Source organism: Bacillus rossius, chromosome 6 (assembly GCF_032445375.1).
Source record: "Bacillus rossius redtenbacheri isolate Brsri chromosome 6, Brsri_v3, whole genome shotgun sequence".
NCBI classification, from domain to species: Eukaryota; Metazoa; Arthropoda; class Insecta; order Phasmatodea; family Bacillidae; genus Bacillus; species Bacillus rossius.
In genome coordinates, this window is record NC_086334.1 from 75,225,167 (window position 1) to 75,251,107 (window position 25,941).

At 39.1% G+C, this 25,941-nt stretch overlaps 1 protein-coding gene across 2 annotated transcripts in view; it reads left to right on the plus strand.

Moving 5' to 3' along the window:
- Positions 1–25,941, plus strand: part of LOC134533308 (methylcrotonoyl-CoA carboxylase beta chain, mitochondrial) — a 165,793-nt gene that overhangs the window by 106,111 nt on the left and 33,741 nt on the right. For both annotated transcript variants that reach the window (XM_063370795.1, XM_063370796.1), the window contains one exon: positions 9,327–9,441. In XM_063370795.1, coding sequence (XP_063226865.1) covers positions 9,327–9,441 — 115 coding nt within the window. The remainder of the gene's footprint in view (positions 1–9,326; positions 9,442–25,941) is intronic.

Consider the following 25,941-nt stretch of genomic DNA (forward strand, 5'->3'; position numbering starts at 1 on the left):
TTAGTTTCTCAGTATTCGTTAAACAATGTGCAAATTCTTGATAATTATTATTATTTTTTTTTTTCCGGTTTCCGTTTATTACCATACTTCTTTCGTTCTTCAAAAAAAATTAAGTGTCCTTACAGTGTTTCAATTAATTAAACTCTTATCTCGTGAAGGTTGGTGCAACTCCTCGAAGTCAGTGTTGTCGAGAAGAGTAGCTCCCTGGGCTGGCCATCAGCAAACACCACTCAACTCCAACAGCTACTGGACTGGCTTCCAGGGCAGCTCACAACTTCTCCCCACATCTGCTTCGGAGTTGTGCCATCCTCATCACGAACAGATTACAATTCTGAAACATCATCAACAGGCATTACCATCACGCCTGACAAATACAAAACTAACTACTAAACTGCAATCGATGGGCAAGGATGCAAACACACAAAAAAATAAAATTAATTAATTCAACTGCTAACATAAAGTATCCCACCCTTAGCATAATCTAATCAGGCAAATAATTTGATAGGAAAAACTTAAGGAAGGGAAACATGACCTCCAATGATTTTCCCTAACTCTTGAGTCTTGATCTTCTCTATACAGCAAATAGTCCCCACGAAGTAACTGGGTTGAAGGTCAGTTCACATGACCCACCCATAACCTCTTCTACTCTTCTTTTCTTCTGGGGGCAACCACAATGCCCACCAATCTCTCTCCATGGTGCCGAACCAGCTATCCCATGAGAGTAAACAACGTAGTCAATAGAAGCGCAGAGGGGAAACACCAATCTCTGGCTTGTCGAGTCATAAAACTGCTTTATCTTCTTCTTCTTCTGAGTAAAAATATCTGACTAACCTTGCTTCTATTCTTCCAAACAGTAAAAGTTCATCAGGTATCTTCATGAAAGAAACATTCTAACTAATAATTCTTCATTTTTCTTCTTCTTTATTTCTGTTAGTTGTAATAGAAGGCCATGTTAGGGAGGTTATAGGGAAAAAGAGTGGCCAATTCCCACCCCATCACCCACCTAGATCATGACTAATTAACTTTTAAACTTTCTATTTCAAACAAATTAAAAAAAAAACATTTTTTTTATTCAAACTTTTAAACTATAATTACTTTTACTTCATAACCTCAAAAGCTAATCAATAATTCTAAATGAAATTGTGATTTACTGCATCCTTGTTCCATCCGATCTGTTTGTTTATAACCTTTCTTGTAAAGTATAAAATTTTCAAACATTACTAATTCAAAAAAAAAGTAAATTCTGGTGTCCTTTGAGTTACAATTAACTTTACTATTTCTTAGCTTGAAATAATTTAAGTTTTCAGAACTATTTCATTGTCTAATTCACAACACTTAAAAATCAACTCAAAACAACAAATCATCAAAATCAATAAGATCATCTGACCTACCTATCAGTACTGTGAACTTGAACTGTTCGTACACATTTATAATAAGCTATTGTATTTAAATTCCAACCTAAATAAGGTTTTAAAAAAAAACTACTAATCCCTCTGTAAATTAAGAAAATTAACTTTAAAAATTAAACTTAAGGTATTAGTTCTTTTTGACAGCTACCACAACTCACTAGTTCCATTACATTACTATAACCTAAAAAGTTCTGTAAATAATGTTTATAACAAAAAAAAACTCCAGTTACTGTCTTCCATAAAAAAAAATAAAACTTTACATGACCTTATTAATCTCCACTTGTAAGTCCATGGCTGCCAGCTTTCTCTTCTCTTGAATCTTCAGTCTTGGCTCTTGTTTCAGTGATCTTGTATCTTGTCTCTCGAACTCTTGTCATCTTGTAAACTGGACTGCTGCTCAGCTCATCTTAAGGAATCTGTAACAGTTTCAAAAATACATGTTAATTTAAATTACATAATTCCTGTTCTTTGGTCCTAAAAAAAACAATTGTATTATTAGTACACATTACCCTGAAACAACATTATTATTCATTGTTTATTACTTAAAAAAAATGCTTTACCATAAAATCCTTTTTTGTTCTTTTCATTAGGCCTATTTATTTTCCTTCTTCTTAATTAAATTCTGCTTCAAATGTTAATCCTAACTTAAGACCTACCATCTATTTATTATTCATTACCTACATTATTTATGTTACCCTAAAATTCCCATAAGTTTCTAATACTTCCTATCAAAGACATTCTCTCTAAAAAAAATTTACTTATGACTCTTAACTTAACAAACTTAAAAAAAACTTTTACACTAGACTTAACTTATTATTCATTCTTAGTTACTAAATTTCTATATGTAAACTTTAGTACTTACAAACAAAAACTGCCTATTTCTCTCTACCTCTTAATCTCTTTCAATTATTACAATAATAATGTTACCTTGCATCTTTAAACTTTCTTCTTTTCAATTAAATTAGACATCTCATAACAATAAAAATTCTGCCTATACTCTTCTTATGGGTGTACAAACCAACAACAAAATTTCAAATTCTCAAGTTTCCTTATATTTAAATTATGCAATACAAATAACCTCTGTGGTGCCTGTACCCTTTAGGCCTACCACCTTCTCCTCTCACAGCATAACTCTTATTCCTCGGGGTCTGTATTCACTGTTCCAAATCAAATATCTAAAAAAAATTAAAAACAAATTTATTATTTTAAGAAAACAAAAATTTACATTGAATTTACTATGGAGCCTGGAAATCTTAATGTCTCACAGCAGCTAACATGACTAAATCCCATGGAACCCCAGGTTTACATAACCTGTGCCCAAAAATTTAAGCATACCAGGCTTTCTCTGCACTGGTTTTACAGCATCACACACTATTTAGGGCCCCTGATCTGCCATCAGTCCCAAGGAGTTTTCCCACAACCCCTCTCTACACAAGCGCCTACCGCATTCCTCTCAATTGGCTATCGGTTTTACGGCATTCTTTTGGGATCCGACCATCAAGTTAGGGCTAATCGAACACTAAACCTCCATACTTCCAAACTAATGTAAATCAATTAAATTTTCTCTGTAAATTCTAAAAATCAAAAAAAATTATTCCAACATGCCAAAGAAACTTCCAAAAAAAAATTCATAATCTTATCTTCAAACCATTAAAATAAAAATAAATAGATTACTCTGTTTTCTCCTTAATAACTGTAAACTATCAACAAATATCATGTCGTAAATTTTAACTATGCTTACTGACTCTTAATCATAAAATCTCATTTGTCCTAATTAATAAACAACCGATTTCCTTAAAATCTCACTGTATCTCTCACACTCAAACTTCACTGGCTGAATATCTCAATAAATTCAAAAACAATTATCTAAACTCTTAAAGAAACTCCTCCCCAATTATTCAAATTACTTCACCTTATTTTATTTCATTACTTAAAACACCTTACTCAAAAAAAATTAATTAATTATCTAGCTATCTTCCATTATTATTTATTTACCGAACAAAACTTTCTCCTAAATTAATTTAGTAAAATTCAATTTCACATTAGGCAAGTACACTAACTCTCTACAGCAATGTTTCTCATTTCCCTCCTTCCTAACTGAATCCAATCTTACTTAACCTCCAGGGAATTTACCTCACAAAATAACCAAAAATTTCACTGTAGTGCCTATCTGCTATAGGCCCACTACACAGCAAGGGATTCTAACCCCACCAACAAACTTCATTGAAATGGTACCCTATCCCATACAGGATAGCCACTTCGGTACTACCATGGGGAACTCCTGCCCCAAACTACTCACAACTCTCAGGATTCTCCTGACCCTTAATTCCGTAGTCAGCCCATCTCCTATGGTCTGCGCTACAATTCCCTTTCTTCCCAGGGACACAACGCCTCACCTTAGGGTCCCTCGCCCTAATGAAAACATTAATTTTGTCTCTCTGTTCTTTTGGAGTAAATTCCCTCTACACACAAAATCTAGCCTTCCCAGTTTTCTCAATGCTTATCGATTTTATAGTGTACCTCCTTAATAATGTTTACAAATCCCAAAAAAAATATTTTTAAAACCGAGGTAGGATTTAACTAACAAAACATAAACAACTTACAACGAAACACTTCTAGCCTATACATCATACCATTCTTAAAATAAATTACTTACATACTGAAAGTTCCTCTTCTCCTAAAACACACTTAAATTTAAATTTATTTAACCAATAGTCTATTTTCTTATCGCTAAGTTACCGTACAGCTGATCAAAACAAGGTCACGGCCTGTCCACGTCTCCGTATGAGCCCGTGACGTCACCGAATTCCATCAGGTGCGCCAACCCTCGCTTGCGGTTCCTCCGTTCTCCGCTAGGTCTCAGCACCTCCCCGTCACGTGTTCATTCTGCCACGTCCACTGACGTGTCGTTCTGAAACAACTCTCAACATTTTTCTTATTAAAACAAAACATCACTATAAATTCTATAACTCTCTTTTACATAAACTCTCGTTTTCTCTTTAATTCCTTTCTAACGTTTATCCTTCCCTCGACTGATTTAATTCGTACGTCTCGTCTCCTACGCGCACGAAAACAAAACAAACTTCTCTTGAAAATAATTCCTATTTACGACAAAAAACTTTATTTTAAATTATAATTCTCTTAACCTACAATCTTAAATTAACTTTAATAAAACTAAACCACTTGCATTATCTTTATTAAGTATTTAAATTATAACGTATTCTCCTCACGTAAAAATCCCCGATAAACTCAACAACTTAAAACAACTTATCACTATAAACTTTATCCTTACAAGTATACTCAAATAAACATCTGTTACGTCAAAAAAAAATCTCAAAGACTTCCTCCACTTAGATTAAATTCCGTAATCCTCTCCTCAAGTAAACTCTTAATAACCTGCTATCAGAAGCTGAAACTAACTTAATAATAAACATAAAAATCTACCTCTCTCTCTCTCCAGAAATAGAACCTACCCGGCGCCTCCACCATTTCTGTCACGTGCACCTAGCCGGTGCCACCGCCATTTCTGTCACGATCCACCTTCAGAGGGGGGGGGCGAGAATCGTAGCTCTTTACATAGAAACAACTCGCTTGGCATCAACTAGTCTTAACTTCATAAAATACTTTACTGTACCTAGGATCATAGGTTCGTCATCCCGTACAGGATGTCTGGTGAGAGCTGAACTAAGGAGATTTTGCAAAATAACATAATACTTAATTAAAATTATTTTATTCTTAAAGTCAAATACTCAACATCATTTTAAAGAACATTTAAATAGCGGGATTACAATTTAAAACAATAATCTCTTTACTTCCTTAACGATTGAACGACCTTACAAGAGAGAGAATGAGAGAACTTCACTAAACACTTCCCTAGTCCTTCCGAATACCTCAAATCATAATCAATACTTAAAATTAAAACAAAGATAAGTCCATACTCACATTTTCCGAAAAGCCTTTCTTGATCGATTACTTTAAAAAAATAACGTAGGGGCCTCTCCTGCCCTTGAAATCCCGAACGAACATTACATTTTAAAAACTATGACGCGTGACCCCTGACGAGGGCCATAGCCTCCGCCCGAAAGCTTGACGACTACATTATGACCTAACTTAAATTAAACGACTCGTGGCCTCTGGCGTCGACCATAGCTTCTGCCCGAAAGCTTGAATTCCTACATCACGAACGAACTAACAACTCGTGACCACAGGTGAGACGCATAGCCTCCGCCTGAGTGAGCCTGAATTCCTACATCACGAACGAACTAACAACTCGTGACCACAGGTGAGACGCATAGCCTCCGCCTGAGTGAGCCCCGAGTCACCATTCACTTGCGCTTAAATTCGCGCGCCCTGCCGCGCCTAGCATAACAAAAGCTCGTTATTGAAGTCAAATTTACTAAACAACTAACTAGAACATCTGGGAAGACTACCCCCCCTCTACCCCAATGTGCAGGCCACACCGCGCGGCTTGTTACGACAGCGCGCCCCAGTAACTGCGGCCCGTGGCTGCGCCAGCGCGCGGCCAAACAAACAAACAAAATTCTGCAAGCCCGCAGCGCGCCGCGCCGGCCCCGTGCCCCAATTACATGGTCACGCCACTTGCGCTGACGAGTGAACAGAGCAGCCAGCCCAGAGTCCCGTCAGTAAAGTCCCTAAATTTGATTTCAACAACCCTGCAAAATTTCAACCCGCGACAATATACTATAAAAATTTTAATGTAATAAACAAGGTATGTCTATATTACTTAATAGACCTACATGTATAAAGATTTTTTTATTCAGTAAATATACTATATACCCTTATCCATGCTATCACTTTTTATTTATTATTATGTGTTGTGGTAATTTTAAATGAATATCCTTGGGTGGTCTCATTCAAGATGGCATACTATGTCTTTAGTCCTCATGGTAAACCTAGATGGTGTCTTTTACTATTAACATTTCTTTAAAATTTGTATTTGGTGCGGTCATCTAGCAGTATATAAAAATATGGTGCTCCGTAATTTTAAACTTGGTACCACATGCCAGTACAAAATATGGCGGTCTATGACTCCCAAGTAGATGACTTTTTGTAGAAAGTTTAAAACTTGAGACATTAACTACACTATATTTATTTAGTTTGTTATCTCCCATCAGTCACTCTGGTCTAGTGGCTAACATCGCTGCCTGACGGTTTGCAACCTGGGGTTTGTCGTTCACCTGCTGCAATAGATTTCTGTACAAATATAAACTCATTAGCAATAGTGGCGCCACCTACTGTCAATAGCAGACGCCTGTGCCGCAAATTTGAAATATTTGCCAAAAATTAAAATTCCCTATAAACCACTAATATAAACTTTGTTAGCCCATTGTTCATCCTGATCAAAACTTTCCTACTAGAGTCCCGCTGTGTTCCCATCTCCACGACCACAAGTAACAGTGTCCGGCTTCGTGACTGAGTGTGCTTTTCTCAGCGTCCTCCCAGAGCAGCCCTCTTCCCAGAGCTCAGCTTAGGCTAGCAGCTCCAGTCATGCTCCTTGCTAATGTTCCAGGGCTGTCAGGCACGTATAGGTGCTCGCTCTAGACTTTTATCACGAGCCAGCAGATGTATATATACATATATTAATCTTAAAACCATACATAACCTTTTTAACCTCTTGGGGTTGCATTTCGCAAAATGTAAAAATTGTGGTTTTTGGACACTAATTATTATTACCCAACATAATTTATTACTTTTATTAAATTCAGTGATACAATTATTAATTTTAAAAACATACTTACCCCTTTTTCACCCTTTAAGGTTGCAATCAGGAGTATATTTAAAATGTTTTAGTAGTTATGTTTATTATTGGTACCCAATAACATTTATTACACTTAATAAAATTTCAGAGGTAAATTATTAATCCTAAAAGCGGTTTTACCTATTTTTCACCCATTAGTGTTTGAATTTTGAAAAATATAAAAATTGTGGTTGAAGTTTTTATGTGTTTACTATTGGTACTAAATATCATTTAAAACGCTTATTAAAATTGGAGATATAATTAGTATTTAAAAAAAAAACATACAAAACTCTTTTTCACCTTTTTGGGTTAGAATTTCAGAAAATATAAAAATTATTGTATGTTTATTATTGGTATCAATTATAATTTATCATGTTTAATTAAATTTAGATATATAATTATTAATCTTAAAACATACTGCTATCGCACAGGGTTGTCTAAGGAGGCGGATACTGAGTTTGGGCGCCACCACGTGGTTTGTGGGCACGTGGACCCGGCGAGACTCCTCGGACCGTGACGCCGCCCAAGTGCGACGACACACACAACCCTGATACTGCTTCGCTGGTTCCTAACACCCGCTCTCAGCGGTGGGCACGCTGGTACACTCGTGTAATGCCCTAATCTTTACCTAGGTGGGCTCTAGGCGTCCCACACGCCAGACGACACCGGGGCACCCGTGACCGAAATAACATACACTCGAGATTCACACCTGATATTTATTAACATTCCTCGTCTCTACATTGTTCATACGAAACGGTTAAAAAGACAACGGCAAACAATCGGTTTAGGAGGTTGTCCAGGTCACCACGTGGCTTGACCAAAGAAATGCAACGAAGTTAAATTTAAAATGCTCGAGGAGCTTAAATTCTTATTGAAACAGTCTACCACCCGGAGTAGGCCTCGAAGACAGAAAGAAAGCGATTTAGATTAATATATGCGAAACGGAGGCTAACAGATCAGATATTACCAAAAATGAAGTCGGCGAGGTGCGGGAGCGTCCCACTCCGGGCGGCGGAACAACAAGACTGACTCGTCAACAGGGTGTCATGGCGTCTCCCAACACTCGAGTACCCGTTAGCTTGTTAACTTATAATTAATCTAATTCTAATTATAAATAATTAAACGACAATTTCTGCGACTTACATCTGATTTCCTAACAGTATATTTAATTAATTATTGTCTAAAGATTATTCGTCGGTAGTTCCTGTAGCGGCCATGTGTGTCGCTGTGCCGTCCTTCCTGTGACTTAAGACTAAACACTGGGCAAAATTATAAAAACACACAATACATAGCACTTTATTTCTTCACTATTTAATTAATTACTATGTTACGTTTCTGGGCCGTCGCCCTGCCTCTAATGCCTCCTGCGGCTCACTCACACACACACACACACACACACACGCGCGCGCACGCATGCACACGTCACGGTGGCGGGCGGTTCAAACAGAGGGTGATGGTGGGAGGGTGGTGGTGCTGGCGGACTCAAGGGAGGGTGCAGCCCTGGTTGACGTCAATACTTACCCTTTTTCACCCCTCAGAGCTTTAATTTTGCAAAATACCAAAGTTGTGGTTGTTTGTATGTGCATGTTTATTAGTGGTACTCAATATACTGTATTACGCTTAATTAAATTCGTAGATATTATTATTCATCATTAAAACATACTTACCCCTGTTTCACCCCTTTAGGGGTGGAAGTTTGTATTTATATAAAGCCTAGTTTTTAAGTTAGTCAAAGACCTTTCTAATAAAAAAAAAGTACATCAAAATTTGTCAAGTAGTTTTCGACTGATTCTCTAACAAACGGACAAAATTGAAAATAATACATATTTTTGAGTTCTCAATAACGTAAATAGCCATTTCCAATAGTTTTTTCATCATTTCATCCAATGTACAGACTTTTTGTCTCAAACAGTTTTATTTTTAGTATAGATATCAGTCTTAGAATTCAAGCTCACATCATTTTTTTTATATAGCTGGAGCCAGATAAATTGTTGATATTCCAGTAATGATGGTTTGTATGTCTTGCATTCAGTGTAGTTAGGTATATCAGTAGTTCACCAGGCTTACAAGCTTGCCTTAGTAGGCTGCAGAATAACACAAATATTTAGCAGAGTGTGTGATCAGTAAAGCAGTTACTGTACTAGGGGTGTGTGTTGCAGCCCGAGGTTCCTGTACGTGTGGCCCAACGCGCGCATCTCGGTGATGGGCGGGGAGCAGGCGGCCGGCGTCCTGGCCCAGCTGTCCAGGCAGCAGCGAGCGGCGCGCGGGGAGGAGGTACTGCGCTCGTAGCACCTCCACAGTCTATATCAGCAAGTTTAGTGATGGATTGAATCATAATTTTCTTCCATTTCAATTTTAAACAGTACTTTGAATCTACCTCTCAAATCTGAATCTAGTTCACTATAATCAAAATTACTTCAAATGCTTCTTCATAGCACTGTTGTTCGGCTCATGCCACACGAGAAATGTTTGTTTACTTTATTTAGAAACTGCATATTTGGGGGCTTTAAAGCAAAAATTTGAAAATGTTCCCACACTTCACTTGTCATTTTTACCTTGTTATTGTTACATGTTCTCACATGTAAAGATCATTTAAAACTTAATCCTAATTCAAACACCATGCTTCCTTTTTTGCATATATTCTTGGATATAGATGTTAAACTCCAATGGGATAATTTAAATGGTACCAACGTGACCTTGAGTAACAGTCACATGTAGGAAAAACTAGAGCGTGTGTGGAAGGGAAATGATAAAAACAAAATTACACCATCTTAGTTTCACGATTTTTAGTACATCATTTTCTATTTTTCAACTTTCAAAATGTGGCTTCGTTAAACTGTAGTTGTGTCCCTGAAATTATCTTTAAAAAAATTATGTGATTGTCACTATATTTTTCATAAAATTTAACCAAAAACTAAAATAACTTACATTTAAATCATTAATACGCATGGTTGGTACTAAATAACCAGTACAGCAACTCCTATCATTTGGCATAAACTGGGTAGAACCTACACAATATGTACATTTCTAACAACTAAAGTAAATTTAAAGAAAAACACTTATGTATCTTATCTTAACATTTACACTTCTAAAACATAAAGTGTTAACAAATAAACGAGAAGATAGGTTATTTCCATATTATTTTTCACATTTTTTCTGACTTTTTCTAGGAGACAAAGTTATTTTCCACTTGAAAAATAAATTATTTTTTGTGTCAACTCTAGAAATTAAAGAAAAGTTACGTAAAACTCAGTATAAATATAAAATGCATAGTAGCTTCCTTTGTAAACAAAGCCATTCCACTTTTCCACTAAATAACCGAATATATGATGCTGCAAGATGTATAAATTTTTGTTGTACAAACAACACAAAGAGCAATGTATTACATTTGTGGCATTCATAAATAATTAGTGGTGCGCGGGATCCCGACTTTCGGGAAAAACTTCAGGACGGCATTACTGTTTTTACTGTCGGGAGGGAATAATATTTTTGGGAATAACCAAAACTTACACGAGTGGGTATTATTACTCACTATAATGCTGTACAATTTTACGTGCTGCAGTAGGTCACGTTCCATGTTATGGTTTTATTCGTTTAGTTAATGTTTAACATGGCTGACGAAAAGACACGTATCTGGAACTACTTTGCAAGAGGCAATGATAAATACCTAAGTGCCAAATGCAAGATGTGTAGGGTTGTGCGAATGTTCGGTATACCGAAACCGAAATCGAAATTTTGCTACTTTCATTTTCGATTTCGGTAAGAATTTCATCTGTCGAAGTTCGTTTTTAGCTAAATATTTCGAGCCAAACGAAAGTTCAATAGCTTACCGAAGTTCGTTTGTTCTAGTTGAAAAAGAACTCCTAATTTAATAAAAATGTACAGTAGAATACCGGTACAATAACGTACCTCATTATAACGTATATTTCACTTTAATGTATTTTTTAAGTCCCCGCCAAAAATCGTATCATCGCCATGCAAAACGGTTTCAGTTTAAAGTATCATATTTTCACTATAACGTTAAAATTCTACAAGTAGCGTGGCATTACTACATCAAAATTTAGTTAAACTGGTAAATAAATTTCCAGCTAAATGATTAATTTTGTAGAACAAAGATACACAAATACCACCGCAACGTATTTTCTAACCTCTAAATTCTCAAAACAAAGTTAACAAACAGTTGCACGCACTACCATAGATTATACCGTACGTAGTATGCGACGTGAGCAACACAACACCATTCGATACATCAAAAGACGGAAGTTTGAGAGAAGTATTAATTATTTAGACAAAAGTGTTACGCTATGCTAAAAATACTGTTTGATGTCTGTGCCGGGATTGTTTATTGTTATTGTTGAGTTTATTTTCAGGTTACGTTATTTAGACACCGCATTGTATTTGTGCTACAATATGAATGATCCTGGAGATAAAAAGAAACGAAAGCAATTCACGCTTAAGGAAAAAGTGGATATACTCAGAGAACTAGACAAGGGGGAAAAAGCAAGTCGCAGTTGCGAATACATATGGCATTGCGGCTCTCCTGTACCTATATTTTTTATATATTTTTTTCTCTTTGTAAAGATATGTATGTATGTTTCAGTACTAAGTACAAAAACTTGAGGTCCCTGTAAGTACTTAGCACTGAGATTCTACTGTAATGTCTTTATATGATTTGCAGTTATGTATTACTAATAACTTAATAACATATGCAAATCATATAAAGACATTAATTAGAAAAAAGATTTCCATTAAGATTAATTAACGTGGTGATGAAAAAAACTCACGTTAATGAAAATACAGTAAAATCATAATTTGAACAAACATGGCCGATAAAGTAAACAAAATTCAAACGTGATTACAGTAGGCCTAGGTATCAAAACAAAACAAAATCATGCAATATTTGAAAAATTACCTGATTCATTTGCTTTCAAACAGTAGTGTAGGTACTATATTTGTAAAACATACATTCCAGAACTGTTAGTACACTATTTAGTATTTACCATGACGTCGTCCGACCGAAGGCCACCCTAAAGCCCGACCTGCAACCGCCAGTATTCAACCCCGCTAACGGAACGCGCCCCTAGCCATGACCCACCCGAGTCAGGCGAGCCACCAGCAACCAAGGTAGAACCCGGCCCCCCCAAAATAAACAGACCGTCATTATAACCAACCTCATTAAAAAACAAGCATAGATTATTAAACAGTGTTACGTAATTATTTGAAGTTGGTCAACGAAAGTGCGACGTAGGAGTGCCCGGGCACTCACGTGTGTAACTACAGCAATACGCGTGTGAGTGTTCCCCTGGCGGCCTTCTGCCTGAATCAATCAATCAGACCTTATGACATAATTATTCAAACCTTGTGTTGCGTCATTAACCTCACCAGAGCAATCTGACAAGAGACGAACAGTCGCTGGTGTGACGTAAAAATTCAAACATAATAATTCTTAAATATAATAACTTTCAATTCGTAGAAGGGACGAATGACCTTGATTCAGCCTTTATAATTAATATAAGAATTTCACATCATTAAATTCTCTTATTAACTTATCAGATCAGAAATTAACGTAATGAGGTCAACCCTGGCGCGAGGGCCACCGAGCCTCGGCCGGACGCCATGACATGACGCCAGTTCAACGCGACTCGTGGACCGGGGCGGACGCACGTCCCACGGAGAGACATCATCCTTTGTCCATACCGAGTTCACTTCTGGTAAATATAGTCATTCTTCAAACCCTTTTAATAATCTCTCCGTGTGTACCCGGTCCAGCTTTTCGGTCCAGGACCTAATCCGGCCGCATAAATATCACACACCCCCCCCCCCCCCCCCTGCACCACACTTGGTCCGCGGGGTAGGTGCATTATCCGGTACGGGCCGACTACCGAGGACAGAACTTTTGTTAATGTCAGTCGCTCCGGCGCTGACACTTCCCGTAAGGGAACTTTTGAGCGAATTTAGCTGCGGTCCGCGCTCCACTGCCGTGGACGCGAGCACCGCCTCGATACGCAGATTTACGGGATTGGCCGCCTCCAATCACCCTCACCTCTCGTTGAGCAGCCAGGCTCAGAAACGCCTAGGGACACGATAATACGGAATAATTAGTGACTTTGTAACATTTCTTTGTAACCTTGTGCAACGCACCCTCGTGTAACATTTTCTTTTGTAAACTTGTGCAACGCAACCTTGTGTAACATTTCTTTTGTAAACTTGTGCGACGCATCTCTCCACGTAACATTCGTAAACTTGTATAACGCAACCTCGTGTAACGTTCCTTTTGTAAACTTGTGCGACGCATCTCTCCACGTAACATTCGTAAACTTGTATAACGCAACCTCGTGTAACATTCCTTTTGTAAACTTGTGCTACGGTAATTCAGTAACTCTCAGACTCAGTTGCGTGTAATTGTGTAATTTGTATCTTGTAACGCCACCTATTGTACGACGTGGCGTGTAACCAACAACGTTACACCAGAGCCACTGTCGACTGAATAAATGACGCACGTAATTTATTACCTCACTTCAGCGTACGCTTCTTTAAACCTGCTATTCCCAACCACCGCCGAGTAGGGAAGTCCTCAAACCCACGCAACACCGCCGACGGTCCTAGTGGGCCACGCAGGGCAATCGACCCCACGACCCAACTACCGACTAGCACCAGAACTAGTCTGGCGCCCACCCGGACTCATTACATTCGCAACAGCCACTCCCGCTAGGAACCGCACCGGGACTCGAGCCCGAGACCCCGGACGACGGCAACCATATACACAAACAAAGAACGTACCTACTTTTATTCGCGCACGGCCAAACAAAAACATTGTCTTCGGCTTTATTTAAATTTTACATACTCTGTCTGGCATATAAAATCCTCATAATATACAGCCAATTAGACAAAAAGGTCAACAAGTCACTGCGCGTAATGACCACTTGGCAGCAACCATTTGTTATGTTTTGACTATGTCCCTTGCCTGGTCTACAGCTTCCTGAGCTAGCCATGTGTAACAGTGGTGCAAGATGGTGGCCGTTCCGCAGTAGTCACGTGTTTTTTCATCAGTACCATGCACGTAATAAATATATTATCATAGACTGCGACATTACGACTGTAAAGGAAATAGTCTGTGGGCTGAAAGATCTGGATTGATTCTTGAAATTTACGATTGACATGGGGCTGTGTTGTGTGGTCTAGGGCGGATGTTGATTATATTAAACAGTAATATTTATATATACATCAAAAGGCACCAAAATGATTTAGGTAATAGAATTTATTACTGAAGAGAAAATTTTGGGACACTTTTATTCTTTGTTAATTAAAAAATTTCGATTAACTTTCGTTAAGAATATATTTATCTCACAGAAAAATTCATTTTCGTTTCACTTTCGCGAAACTTGATAAATTTTCTTTCACTTTCATTTAGTGTGGATGAAGTCACTTTCGCACATCCCTAAAGATGTGCAGTGAAAGTCTTAAAACAAGCTATGGTAGCACATCAGGTCTTATAAGGCATTTGACGCAACACCCAACTGTAAAGATAGAATATGAGACACAGCAAGTAAATACTGATGCTTCACAGCCAGGCCCATCAAAACAAAGACGTATTGAAGATACCTACCACTGGTCTTATCATCATCCAAATGCAAAACTCATGACAAGAAACATTGCTGACTGGTTGGCTGATTCTATGCTGCCGTACAGTGTAGTAGAAAATAAATATTTCCAGAAACTCATGCAGTCAGCTCAACTGTTGTACACAGTATCATCCAGAACCATATTCTTCAGGAACAAAATTCCAAACCTCTATGCTTCTGTGAAAACGAGAATCTCTGAGGAACTTTCTCAAGCCATTTCCAATGTTCAGTCGATGTCATTTTCTTGTGACTTATAGACATCACGCAGTGAGGATGCTTTTTCGGCATTAACTTGTCATTTCATCAACAACTTAGCTCTTATAAAGTACTGTCTCGGCTGTGTTAGTTTTTCGGAGAGTCACACAGCATTAGCAATAGGTAGGGACCCCAGAAAATGGTAAATAAAACTGGCTCATTTCGGTGTAAAAAAATGACAAAAGCAGTGCAAAAAATTGGTGTAAAAATAAGCAAGAGGTGCAAAAAATCAGTGTAAAAATAAGCAATCAGTAGAGACCCCAAAAAAACGTGAAAAAATTATGCCATTGGCGGTGTAAAAAAAAACCTCATAGCCTTACTGCTTCCTTATTTGCCTGGCCAATTTTTTGGACATAAGTTTCTCTAAGAGTGTTGGCTGATGATGGCAAATCCCCTGCACCTAAAATGTATACATAACTTACAATATACTTATAAATAGGTAGCATTTATAAGGTTATTGCTGAAAATATTAATGGGCTAATTTACTCAAAACAATTCTTAGCCAAACCTAACCTAACCTTTTCAAGATTACTGCTGGATTACAGAGTCAAACCATCAATCAATCAGTCAAAAATATATTGTGTGCTCACCATTTCACAATGAAATCCATCCTATTTATGTGTTTGTTAATCTGAGGTACTTGCATATTTATTTGAAGTAAAGGTAAGTTGGGCCTAAAGGTAAGTTAATCGATAATATTGTAGGCCTACATATGCTTATGAACTTTTATTAGAGGGGGAAAACATTTCTAAATAAATAAGGCTAACCTTCAACATGGGTGTTAGTTACACCATTCCCTCATAGCTGGATGATCAGCTTTTTCCAAAGGAATGTTAACTTACAGCATCATATTAACAAAATCAGAAAAAAATTCTTGTTTTCTGCACTTTCAAGCTTGTTTGCTTTATTCACGCTGTCGCCTATCGAGATTTGTTTTAGACACGGTAGAATGCTTGACAAAATAATAGTCTTTTTTGTTTTGTGTTTTGTGTGTCATTTGCCACATGCTTTTTGCACGTGTCTTTGCGTGTACAATCAACCCGCACGTTGCAGAACTTGCACATCATAATTTTGTCCCGCTGATCAAAAATATAAAATCATCCGATTTCATCTCTCTTTCGCGATCAAACATTGTCAAAGTTTTCGGCATCTAAAGCTGGGTTCACAATAGAAAAAATAACAGTAACAGTAACAGTAGGTCGTGTGCATAGGATATGAACGCCATGTTTCCTAACCTAACGATTCACAATAGCAGAAAGTTGGTCGTGTGCATGGGAGCGAGGTCGTGCGCACAGGAGTGAAATGAATATATTTTATTTCGATCGCGTACGCATGGCACAACAGCCAATGAGAGAAGAGCAGGGTGCTTTTTTCGTGGGACTAGAAATATGTTTAAATTTATTAACCATATTGTGGTAAGAAAATGTCGAGATAATAAAAGTATTATCGTTATTTTGAAAGTTAATATGTTTATTTACTAACACTGTTAACAGATGTCGCATAGTTCGCGAAATTTCATTGGCTGAAATTAACAGTAAGAATTCAATTGTTAACCGATTTCGCAGTTCGCACAGGTCGTGTGCACAGGTCGTGTGCATGGCTTGCTATGCACTCGCTTAATTTTTTTAATTGTGAACCCAGCCTTAGCCACAAATTCAATTGTATCACAAAACTTACAAAATGTGGACAGTAGTTGTAAACACTCATAGATTTGTGCACGCAAAAATGACTGCCATCTTAGCTCCATGCGATTAAATTAGGTTAGAAAAATCGACACCAGTGTGCCTTGCGGCAGAAACTACCATTATTCAAAACACGAAAACTGTGGAGTCAATTTTGTTATGTTGGTAGTGCGCACATATCGATTGTTGACATTTGTTCCATTTTGTTTTCATTTGCAATGGCAATATTTACTGCTTGTAAACGAGTAATTAAAATACGTGGATTTCAGTAACGTGTCAAAACGAAGATAATATCACGGCACTAGTCTTTCAGTCTATGTTTATTTCACGCCTATGTTTGTGATGGCGTAAATAAATAGAACTTGCGACATAAGGACATTATTTTGTGCGAAAAAGCGTTAACTTCATGCGAAAATTCGTGAATTTCGCGACTATGTCAAATTCAAAGGAAAGTCACAAAATATGTTTAAAGTATCAAATTTTCGCGTTATTTCGTGAATTTCGCGCTTCACCATTTTTCGGGGTCTCTAGCAATAGGCGACAAAATTACTGACATTTTGAATGAGTGGAACATCATAAATAACATTAGTACACGTATTCCACTGTTTATTATTACTGACCACATGAGAAACATCAAGCTGGGATCTAGTCTTTGCAAAGCACCTCTGTCACACTTGCAGTGTTTTGCTCATAACTTACAGCTAGCTCTCAGTCATGCCAAACAATCTCACGAAGAAATGGGAGGTGTGATGATAAGGCTCGTGGCATTGTAGGTCATTACAAGCACAGCACATCAGCAACTTCTGCATTTCACAAAGTTGGAGAAGAAATGGGACTAGACCGTTTAGAATTAATTCAAGACTGTGTGACCAGATGGAATTCGGAGTACCTCATGCTTGACAGACTACTTAAAAACAAACTTGTTCTTACGAGACATCTGGCAGACATAAATGTTGACAATCTTAGTGTGAGTGAGTGGCGACTTGTTGAAGGTTACGTAAACATACTTAAACCACTGCACAAGCCACAGAAGAAATTTCTGGAGAAAGGATACCTACAGCTTCAATGGTTATTCCAGTTTTGTTTTCAATTGAGGCATTTTTGAATAACTACACTGAACAACTCATTCTAGTGAAGTTGGGTCTGGTGTCACATTTTGTAGGGCATTACTTTATATCAAAGGCAAGAGCCATATTTTACAGCAATGTTGTTAGACCCACGCTTCAAGGATGTTGTTGTGTCTGCCAAAGATAAACAACTTGCTGTTAACACTTACACAAAAACTTGACAGCTTTCTCAAGGAAGACACTGAATCAGGTAAAGTGCTTGTTTAATATTAACACATCAACTTAATCATAGTTTATAAACAACTTGGTACATCTCACAGAAATATAAAGGGGTAAATTCTTATTGTGGGCAGCTTTTGCTAAATTTAATATTCTTTGGATATAAAATGTTTTCAGTGGTATTCTTCAATCCGTAGCAGTATATCTGTTAATAGGCCTACAGTATGGCTTTTATTATTTTCTGCAATAAATAGACTAACAACGTGGTTTCTTACTTGTCAGATGTTTTTAAAGGTTTAAGGTAATTTTTTTCTTTATTTTGCAGGCACTCAAAAAACTGAATCAGCTAATGACTCTAGTCACTCCTCCTTGTGACATGAATTTAGTCATTTAGCTGCAAAATCTCTTTTAGGTGCCAATCAAAACACAGAGGTGACGACATATTTAAATATGCCGCTACTAAAGAGAACTAAAGACCCACTGAAGTGGTGGGAACAAAATGAGATAATACTGCCAAATTTATGCAAGTTAGCAGTGGCATATCTGGGAATACCAGCAACTGAAACTGCCTGTGTAAGGGTTTTCTCATCTGCTGGAAATATAGTGTCTTCAAAGCAAGAATCTTTAGCCACAGAAGAACTGGTTTTCTTGCATGAAAACAGATCATTATATTGAAAGCCTGTCTTCCAAAGAGATCACAAACATTTCCTTCAAAGATGATGCAACTCATAAGTGTAATGAATGTCATATATATTGTTTAGTTTCTTTAGGTTTAGTTCATGAAATTTGTGACTTACAAGTGTGGCAATTTTTTTTAGAACTTAATGTTGTTGTGGTAAAAATATTACAAAAATTATAAGTTTGCTCTCATGTTCTATAGCTTGATAATGTATTTTCTAGATTTTTCCTGATTCCCCAATTGAAAGCTGCTTTTTCCTCACAAATTTTTCTCGAAGCTCAATTTTCTTTCCCGCACTCTCTTATAAATAAAATTGATTTTCGCTGTAGTAGGAAAAAAACTACGTTCAAGATTTCAAAATTCTTTGTTATTGAAATTTTTTTCCTGTGTTACAAATCTAAGAGGTACAAAGTGATGTTCTCAGAAATGGCATTAATCAACTAATGGGAAAAGCTGTATTTCGTGCTAAACTTTGTTTCCGAAAAAATGTTAACACATTTTGCGAACCGGGGGGGGAGAGACTTTACAATCTGCTGCATTTTGTAGTTTCTTACGAATTTTGTGCTTCAACATTTTTTAAGGTCCCTAACTTTGTCCAATCTATGAAGTTTGGCTAAATAAAAACCGGATTAGGGCTTTACCATTTTTTATTCTGCATCTTCACAACTTTAACACTATCCCCTTCAATGTGCACTCCTCCACGATTCTTACAACTGCTCAATGCGAATTTTCCATTGGTCAAAGCGGTGTTTGCAGTTATCATCTGAAAGCATGTTCATTGTCTCCATCACTTTTTTTTTTTTTTTCCACAGATTCAACTGTCTCAAATCTCGTTCCTGTCAGTGCAGATTTCAGTTTTGTAAACAGGAAAAAGTCACGAAGGAAGATCTGGTGAGTAGGGTGGATGTTCCAACACAAAACACAAGGACCCGCGCTCAGCCGTTGCAGTTTGGGGAAGAATCCATGTCTTGTTTTTCCAGAACTCAGGTCACTTTCTGCTTCCTCGTTCACAGAGCGTAGATAGGTCGTCAGGATAATATTCGTTATTCACAGTTAGACCTTCAGGCTACCAATTCATGTACACAATCCCACGGATGTCCAATAATACAGTCATCATTATTTTGAATTTTATTTTGATATTCGAGCCTTCTTCAGTCTCTGTGGATTGGAGTTGTTCCATAGTGTTGATTGTTCCCTGGTCATAAGTGAAAAATCTTGATTCATCACATGTTATTACTTTTTCAATAAGTTTCAGTTCTTTATTTAATGGGTTTTCAGAGTCAGCACAAATGTTCATTCGAGAGTCTTATTGTTTAGGCGTAATGTTCCTGGGTACCATTTTTAAACATACTTTTCTCTTGTGAAAATGTTCATGTAAAATCAGCCCAAATGTTTCTTTGTCAATTCTTACAATCTCAGCAACTGTAGTAATACTCAACTGATTGTCTTATTGAATTAAATCTTCAATTTGGTTTTGATGATTTTGTCCATTGTTCACATTAAGGGTCGCCATGGGCATGGGTCATCTCTCTTTGAATCACTTAAACCACTCAAAAACTTAAGTGCATGATAGACATTCATTACCATAAACTTGTTCCACCAAAGAATAGGTCTCTGTGGTGAACATTCCAAGTTTCATTAAGAATTTCACATTAGTCTGTTACTCTTTCAAACTGCTAAGCATTGTCTGGACAAACTGACATTACGTGATCTGACACGAGCGCCCTGGTTGTGGGCTGGGGGGGGGGGGGGGGGGACGTCACGTGACTCGGCATGAGGCCTGCGCTGTTTGTCTTTCTGTTATTTTTAGCCAACACTTGTACATCAATTTTCATTTGATAAAATAGGTTTGTAATAGGTGGGGGCCTATTAGGGATTGAAGGAAGACCAGAGCCTGGCTAGGACTGCGGATAACGTGATTGAAGCAGTTGGGTAATCAAGGTTTCAGGTACACAGACATTTTATTCAAATTCAATATTAATTCAAAATTAATATAACGTCAACATTTCTGACAATGTTGAATACAAAAAGCAAGAACAAATTCAATATTAATACGCAATAAATATTACGTTAACATTACTGACAAAACGAGTTAGTTGACAATTATAATTTTCATGGGTAAGCCGGCTACACAGTGAACGATCCAATCAATGATCGTCAAAAAGGGACATAATTTCCACGTATGAAGTTATATTACAAAAAAATTACATTTACAAAATTACTGCAAAGTGCAGGTACACGGAAGAAAGAAGTTTCATTATTCTTTAAAAAGCATTAACAAACAAATACGTGCGACGACGTCTCAGGGGGAAGACAGTTACAAACAGAAAAACGCAAGTTAAGTTAAATTTAAATTTAAAGCAGAAATCCAAACAATTTTTGATGGTGACGGCCGAAAAGGAATTTAGACAGAACAAATTTAAACAATACTGATTCTACATTAGGGTGAGGGCCACCGCCTCACTGACGACTCGATTCAACTTACATTTCTCCCCTGAGGTCGCACACGCACAAAGACTAAGTCGAAGCTCTCGGACTACATGCTAGTGAAATTAACAACTGGTCAGCTACTGCTGACAACCAAGCCTCACAAAGGCTACCAATAGAAGAAGAAGGCCCTCAACATGGCTGCAGCAGATTTTATAAACTCGTGCCGCAGCACGCGCATGCGCATATTGAAAGGGTGGGGGAAACGAGTACAAATTGAACAAACACTAGGAGGGGGGGAAAAGGAGGGAGAAGGATGAGGGGAGTGAAGTGCCGGAGGCCCGCGATGACGCGCACATTTCAAATCGCTACAACTCCCCTGCCCTTAAACCACGGTACCCGCCGCCATTTTCCATCTTCTCCATCTTCATAATGTTACTGTAATGTAATAATAATGTTTATTTTCTGGACGAACGCTATTTCAACTGTCAGTCTAAGTCTAAACATACAATGTTTACACGCCGTATATAATGGCCAAAGATTCTTGAAGGATTACATAGGTCTAGTACAACGACCAAAGGGAGCATCTTCAGCACTGAAGACTTTTCTTGATCTTGAGGGACGTCCCAGGAAAGTTCATTTTTTTGTTACAATTTGTAGCAACGAGCTCTCAAGATCGTACGTCCACAGACAGGCGCAATTCCGGACGTAACCGAAGCAGGCGTCCCCGCAACAGCTGACGCCGATGGCGCCTGGCAGGGTCGACTCTTCACCTCGCTCCTCTGTCGAGCGGGTTGCATGCTCACAGGGGACGAGGGCTTCTAGGTGCCATTGCTATCGTACAGGCTCGCATGCGGCATGCATCACGGCTCCAGGCTGGCGGGACGGAAGTCTCACGCCCGCACGCCGGCACGCCAGCACGGCAGAGCAGCCGGCCGCTCGCTCACCGAGGGACAGCATCCATCAACCGCGGCGACTCAGGGCGAGCCAGAGAAGAGCCGCACAGCAGCATGCTGATGCGGAACTCCAAATGACGGAGTCGCATGGACGCATCCACGGACTCGGACAGCGAATAGCGGGCAGGCACCAGTGACCACGACGGAGCGGGCAGGCGGAGGAGCCTCAGGTCCGTAGCTGCGCAGATCCTCTTGAGGGCACGGCATCCGCGACGAGGAAGGAGGGGGGAGGAACGAAAACCAAACCAAACTGAAAAAAAAAAGAAACACAAAACCAGACGCGCATGCCAAAACAACAGCAAACCCTTTAATTATGCATTAAACTTTTTTAATTCCCACACATGGGCCTTTCTAAATTTTTTAGATCCAGAAGTACTATGCATCAAGACAGTGTTCTCACCTAGAAACCTGTTTATAATGAAAGGTCCCACGTAAGGTGGAATTAATTTAACATTAATCTTTTCAGCTAAATTAGGTAGCACAAAATTCTTTACAAGGACCAACTGTCCAACAGAAAAGCCATGGGGCTTCCGGGAAGCGTTATATGAATTAGCCACTGCTTGACGAGCCTTCGTGAGATTGCATGCCACACTATCCAGCACGGCCTCCAGTGACTCGTCATCCGAGGCAGCCTCCAGGGGCGGCAGTCCCCACAGGTTAAGGAGGGGGTGGGTAAGCTCCCTACCTAGAAACGGAATTGAAGGAGGGAATCGAGTAGCGGATGCACAGCAGAATTAAGCCCTACATTGATAAAATCCAGGTCGCTGTCCCATAGTGACTGATCATCCCTGTAGAAAGCAGTAAGAATGCTCTTAAGCACTTTATTGACTCGCTCGGGTTGGTTTCCCTGGGGACAGTAAGGACTACTGTAAATAGGCTTAATGGCCCATTGAAAACACATGTCTTTGAACAGTACAGAGCGGAAGTAATGTGCGTTATCACATGTGATCATGGCCGAAGCACCAAAAAATTTCCATACCTGATCTCGTAAGGCTTTAACAATACTGTTTGCTTTCATGTTCTTTAAGGGGATTAGCAACACAAATTTCGAAAAAATGTCCAGAATAACCAAAATACAATTGTTAACTTTTTTAGAACGTGTTAGGGGACCAAAAATGTCAATGTGAAGCACATGCCAGGGGGCAACAGGAGCATCAGCACAATACAAGCCGACTTTGGCACACTGCGGCGGTTTCGAGACTTGACAATCTCGACAAGTTCGCACGTGTTTTTGTACATCAGCTCGCAATTCAGGCCAAGCTAAATGTGCACTATTTCGACGGAACGTTTTGTCTATGCCCAAATGTGCACCCAATAAGGAATCGTGAAAATACTTTAGAACCATAGGGCGTAGGGATGCAGGAACAACAGCCTTCCTTTGTCTACCAGTTGTCCCGGTATAGTAAACAACACCCTGCTCCTCAACATATGGCACGGCTTTACCGGCACTCAAATCCTTCCTGATTTGAACACACAAAGGATCCTCCTGTTGACACTGACGAATGCTAAGGAATGATTCCGGAAATATTTTGCAAACAGCTGCACAAATCGGCTGTGTTTCATCCGCGGACGAAACACGAGTCGCAAATTCGTTGGGCGAAAACATTTGCAAAAGCGCATCTGCCACAACGTTGTCACAACCCTTAATATGATGCAGTTTGAATTTGAAGCGGGACAGTCTTAACACCCAGCGCCCTAGTTTACCGAGCTGATTCGGATGGTTAAACAGCCAAATGAGCGCTTGATTGTCCGTAAAAAGATAGAACTCGTGACAATCGAGATATGACGCGAATTTCTCGACGCCAAACAAACATGCTAAGGCTTCCTTTTCATAGGTACCCAGACGTCGTTCCCCGTCAGTAAGTGTTCTACTGGCATAGGCAATAGGGCGCAACCTATCGTTTTCAATATGCCCCAATACAGCACCTACTGCGATGCTTGATGCATCTACCTGGAGGGCGAACCTGCGTTGAAAATCAGGTAGAACCAAGACAGGGGGAGAAGAGATTAAGGCCTTAAGACTGTCAAAGGCCTTCCGTTGAGCGTCGCCCCACTCAAAAACAACATTCTTTTTACGTAAATTATTAAGCGGACCACATACTGCGGCGTAATCAGGGATGAAACGAGAATACAGTGAATCCCGCTGGAACGACCCCTCACGTTTCCCGAAAAAACAGTCGTACTTACGGAAGGGTCGTTCCAGAGAATTTGGGCAATTTTTGGCCAATTTCCCCCCCACCCAATTCTCCCCCCCCCCCCCCCCCCCCCCGTTTCACGGAAAGAACCGTCCTTTATTTGGGCAGCTTTAAAATAACATCGTGCTAACGTTATGTAACGTGGGTAGTTTATTTTTTATCCATTTATTGCCCCCCCCCCCCCTTCTCTCTCTTTCGGCGTTACCATTCGTCCCGCCGCGCCGGATGCCTGCCAGACACGTCTCTCGGCGCCAGGCGAGCTAACGGGCGGCGGACATAATAACCAACCGACGTGAGATGGGAAGCAGACGTCAGAGTATTTTCCCTGGGTTTTAAAAGTGTGACAGCTGAGGTTGTTATAAATAAGGGTCGGGCCAAAAAGCTATTTTACCACTAACCAAATCGGCATCCAAAAAACAAAGCTTAATAAGTCGTCAACAATAATAAAAACAAAGAAATATCCAAATCAACAAGCAAAAGAAGTGTATCCACCAGCGAGCAAGATCACACTAACAAGCCACAAGACAAAGACACGGGATCGAGACGGCAACAGAAATGCGCATGCGCACCACTGTTTACCGTTATCGCTAGGGTGGCCAGTCTGGACTCTGGAGGGGTGGTATCTATTTTTAGCCATGCGTGCGCCTGCCAACAGTACAGCGCTCGCCAAGAAAAACGTGACGCGCAGCGCCGTACATAGTGTGTAGCACACTTGTTTTTCATCCGATTTTACTAATTTTTTTTTTTTTCGAATTTTTTCACGGTTCCTCGAAAACTGGTCGTTCTTACGGAATGGTCGTTCCAGAGGGGGGTCGTTCGGGAGGGATTCTACTGTAATATCCCATCATGCCGAGAAATCTCTGAACTCCTCTGACATTCCTAGGAGGAGAAAAGTTTACGATGGGGGAAACTTTATCGGGATCCATTATGAGTTTGCCTTGCGAAATAATGTAACCTAAAAATTTTACGTAATCTTTTCCCAGATGAATTTTGTCGGGAATAACTGTCAAATTGGCGGCTCTGAGACGATCAAACACCTGACTCAAATGTTGCTTGTGTTGTTCCAGGTTATCACTGTAGACGATAATATCGTCAATGTAATTGAAGACTGACTTAAATTTTAAGTCGCTTAGAATGTGATCTAGCACTTGGCTCATAGCCTGGCTACCAAAAGACACACCCATAGGCACACGATTAAATTGAAATTGCCCCCACGGGGTAGAAAATGCAGTATATTTACGACAATCAGGATGCAACAAACATTGGTGGAAACTAGCATTTAAATCAATGACGGAAAATATTGCGGCTTTCCCTAAATGCTGAAGGGCGCTCTCTACGTTCGGCAACTCGTAGCTGTCCTCCTTAATTTTATCATTCAGTTCCTTGTAATTGTGTACCAGCCGGAATTCCCCCGCTTCCTTTTTAGGGACTAAAAAGGAAGGCGAACAGAAATCGGAAACAGACGGAGCAATAACTCCTGCTTCTAGGAGTCGATCAATAATGTTTTTCAACTTTTGCAATTTAGGAGGAGAAATTTTATGTCCTTTAGCCCTAACAGGAGTCGTGTCCTTTAAATAAAATTTATAGGGCATGACGTCACACCTGCCTATCCGGTTGGAAATTACGTCAGAATACCTGTTCATGACATCAGCATTGACCGCGTCCCTACTAA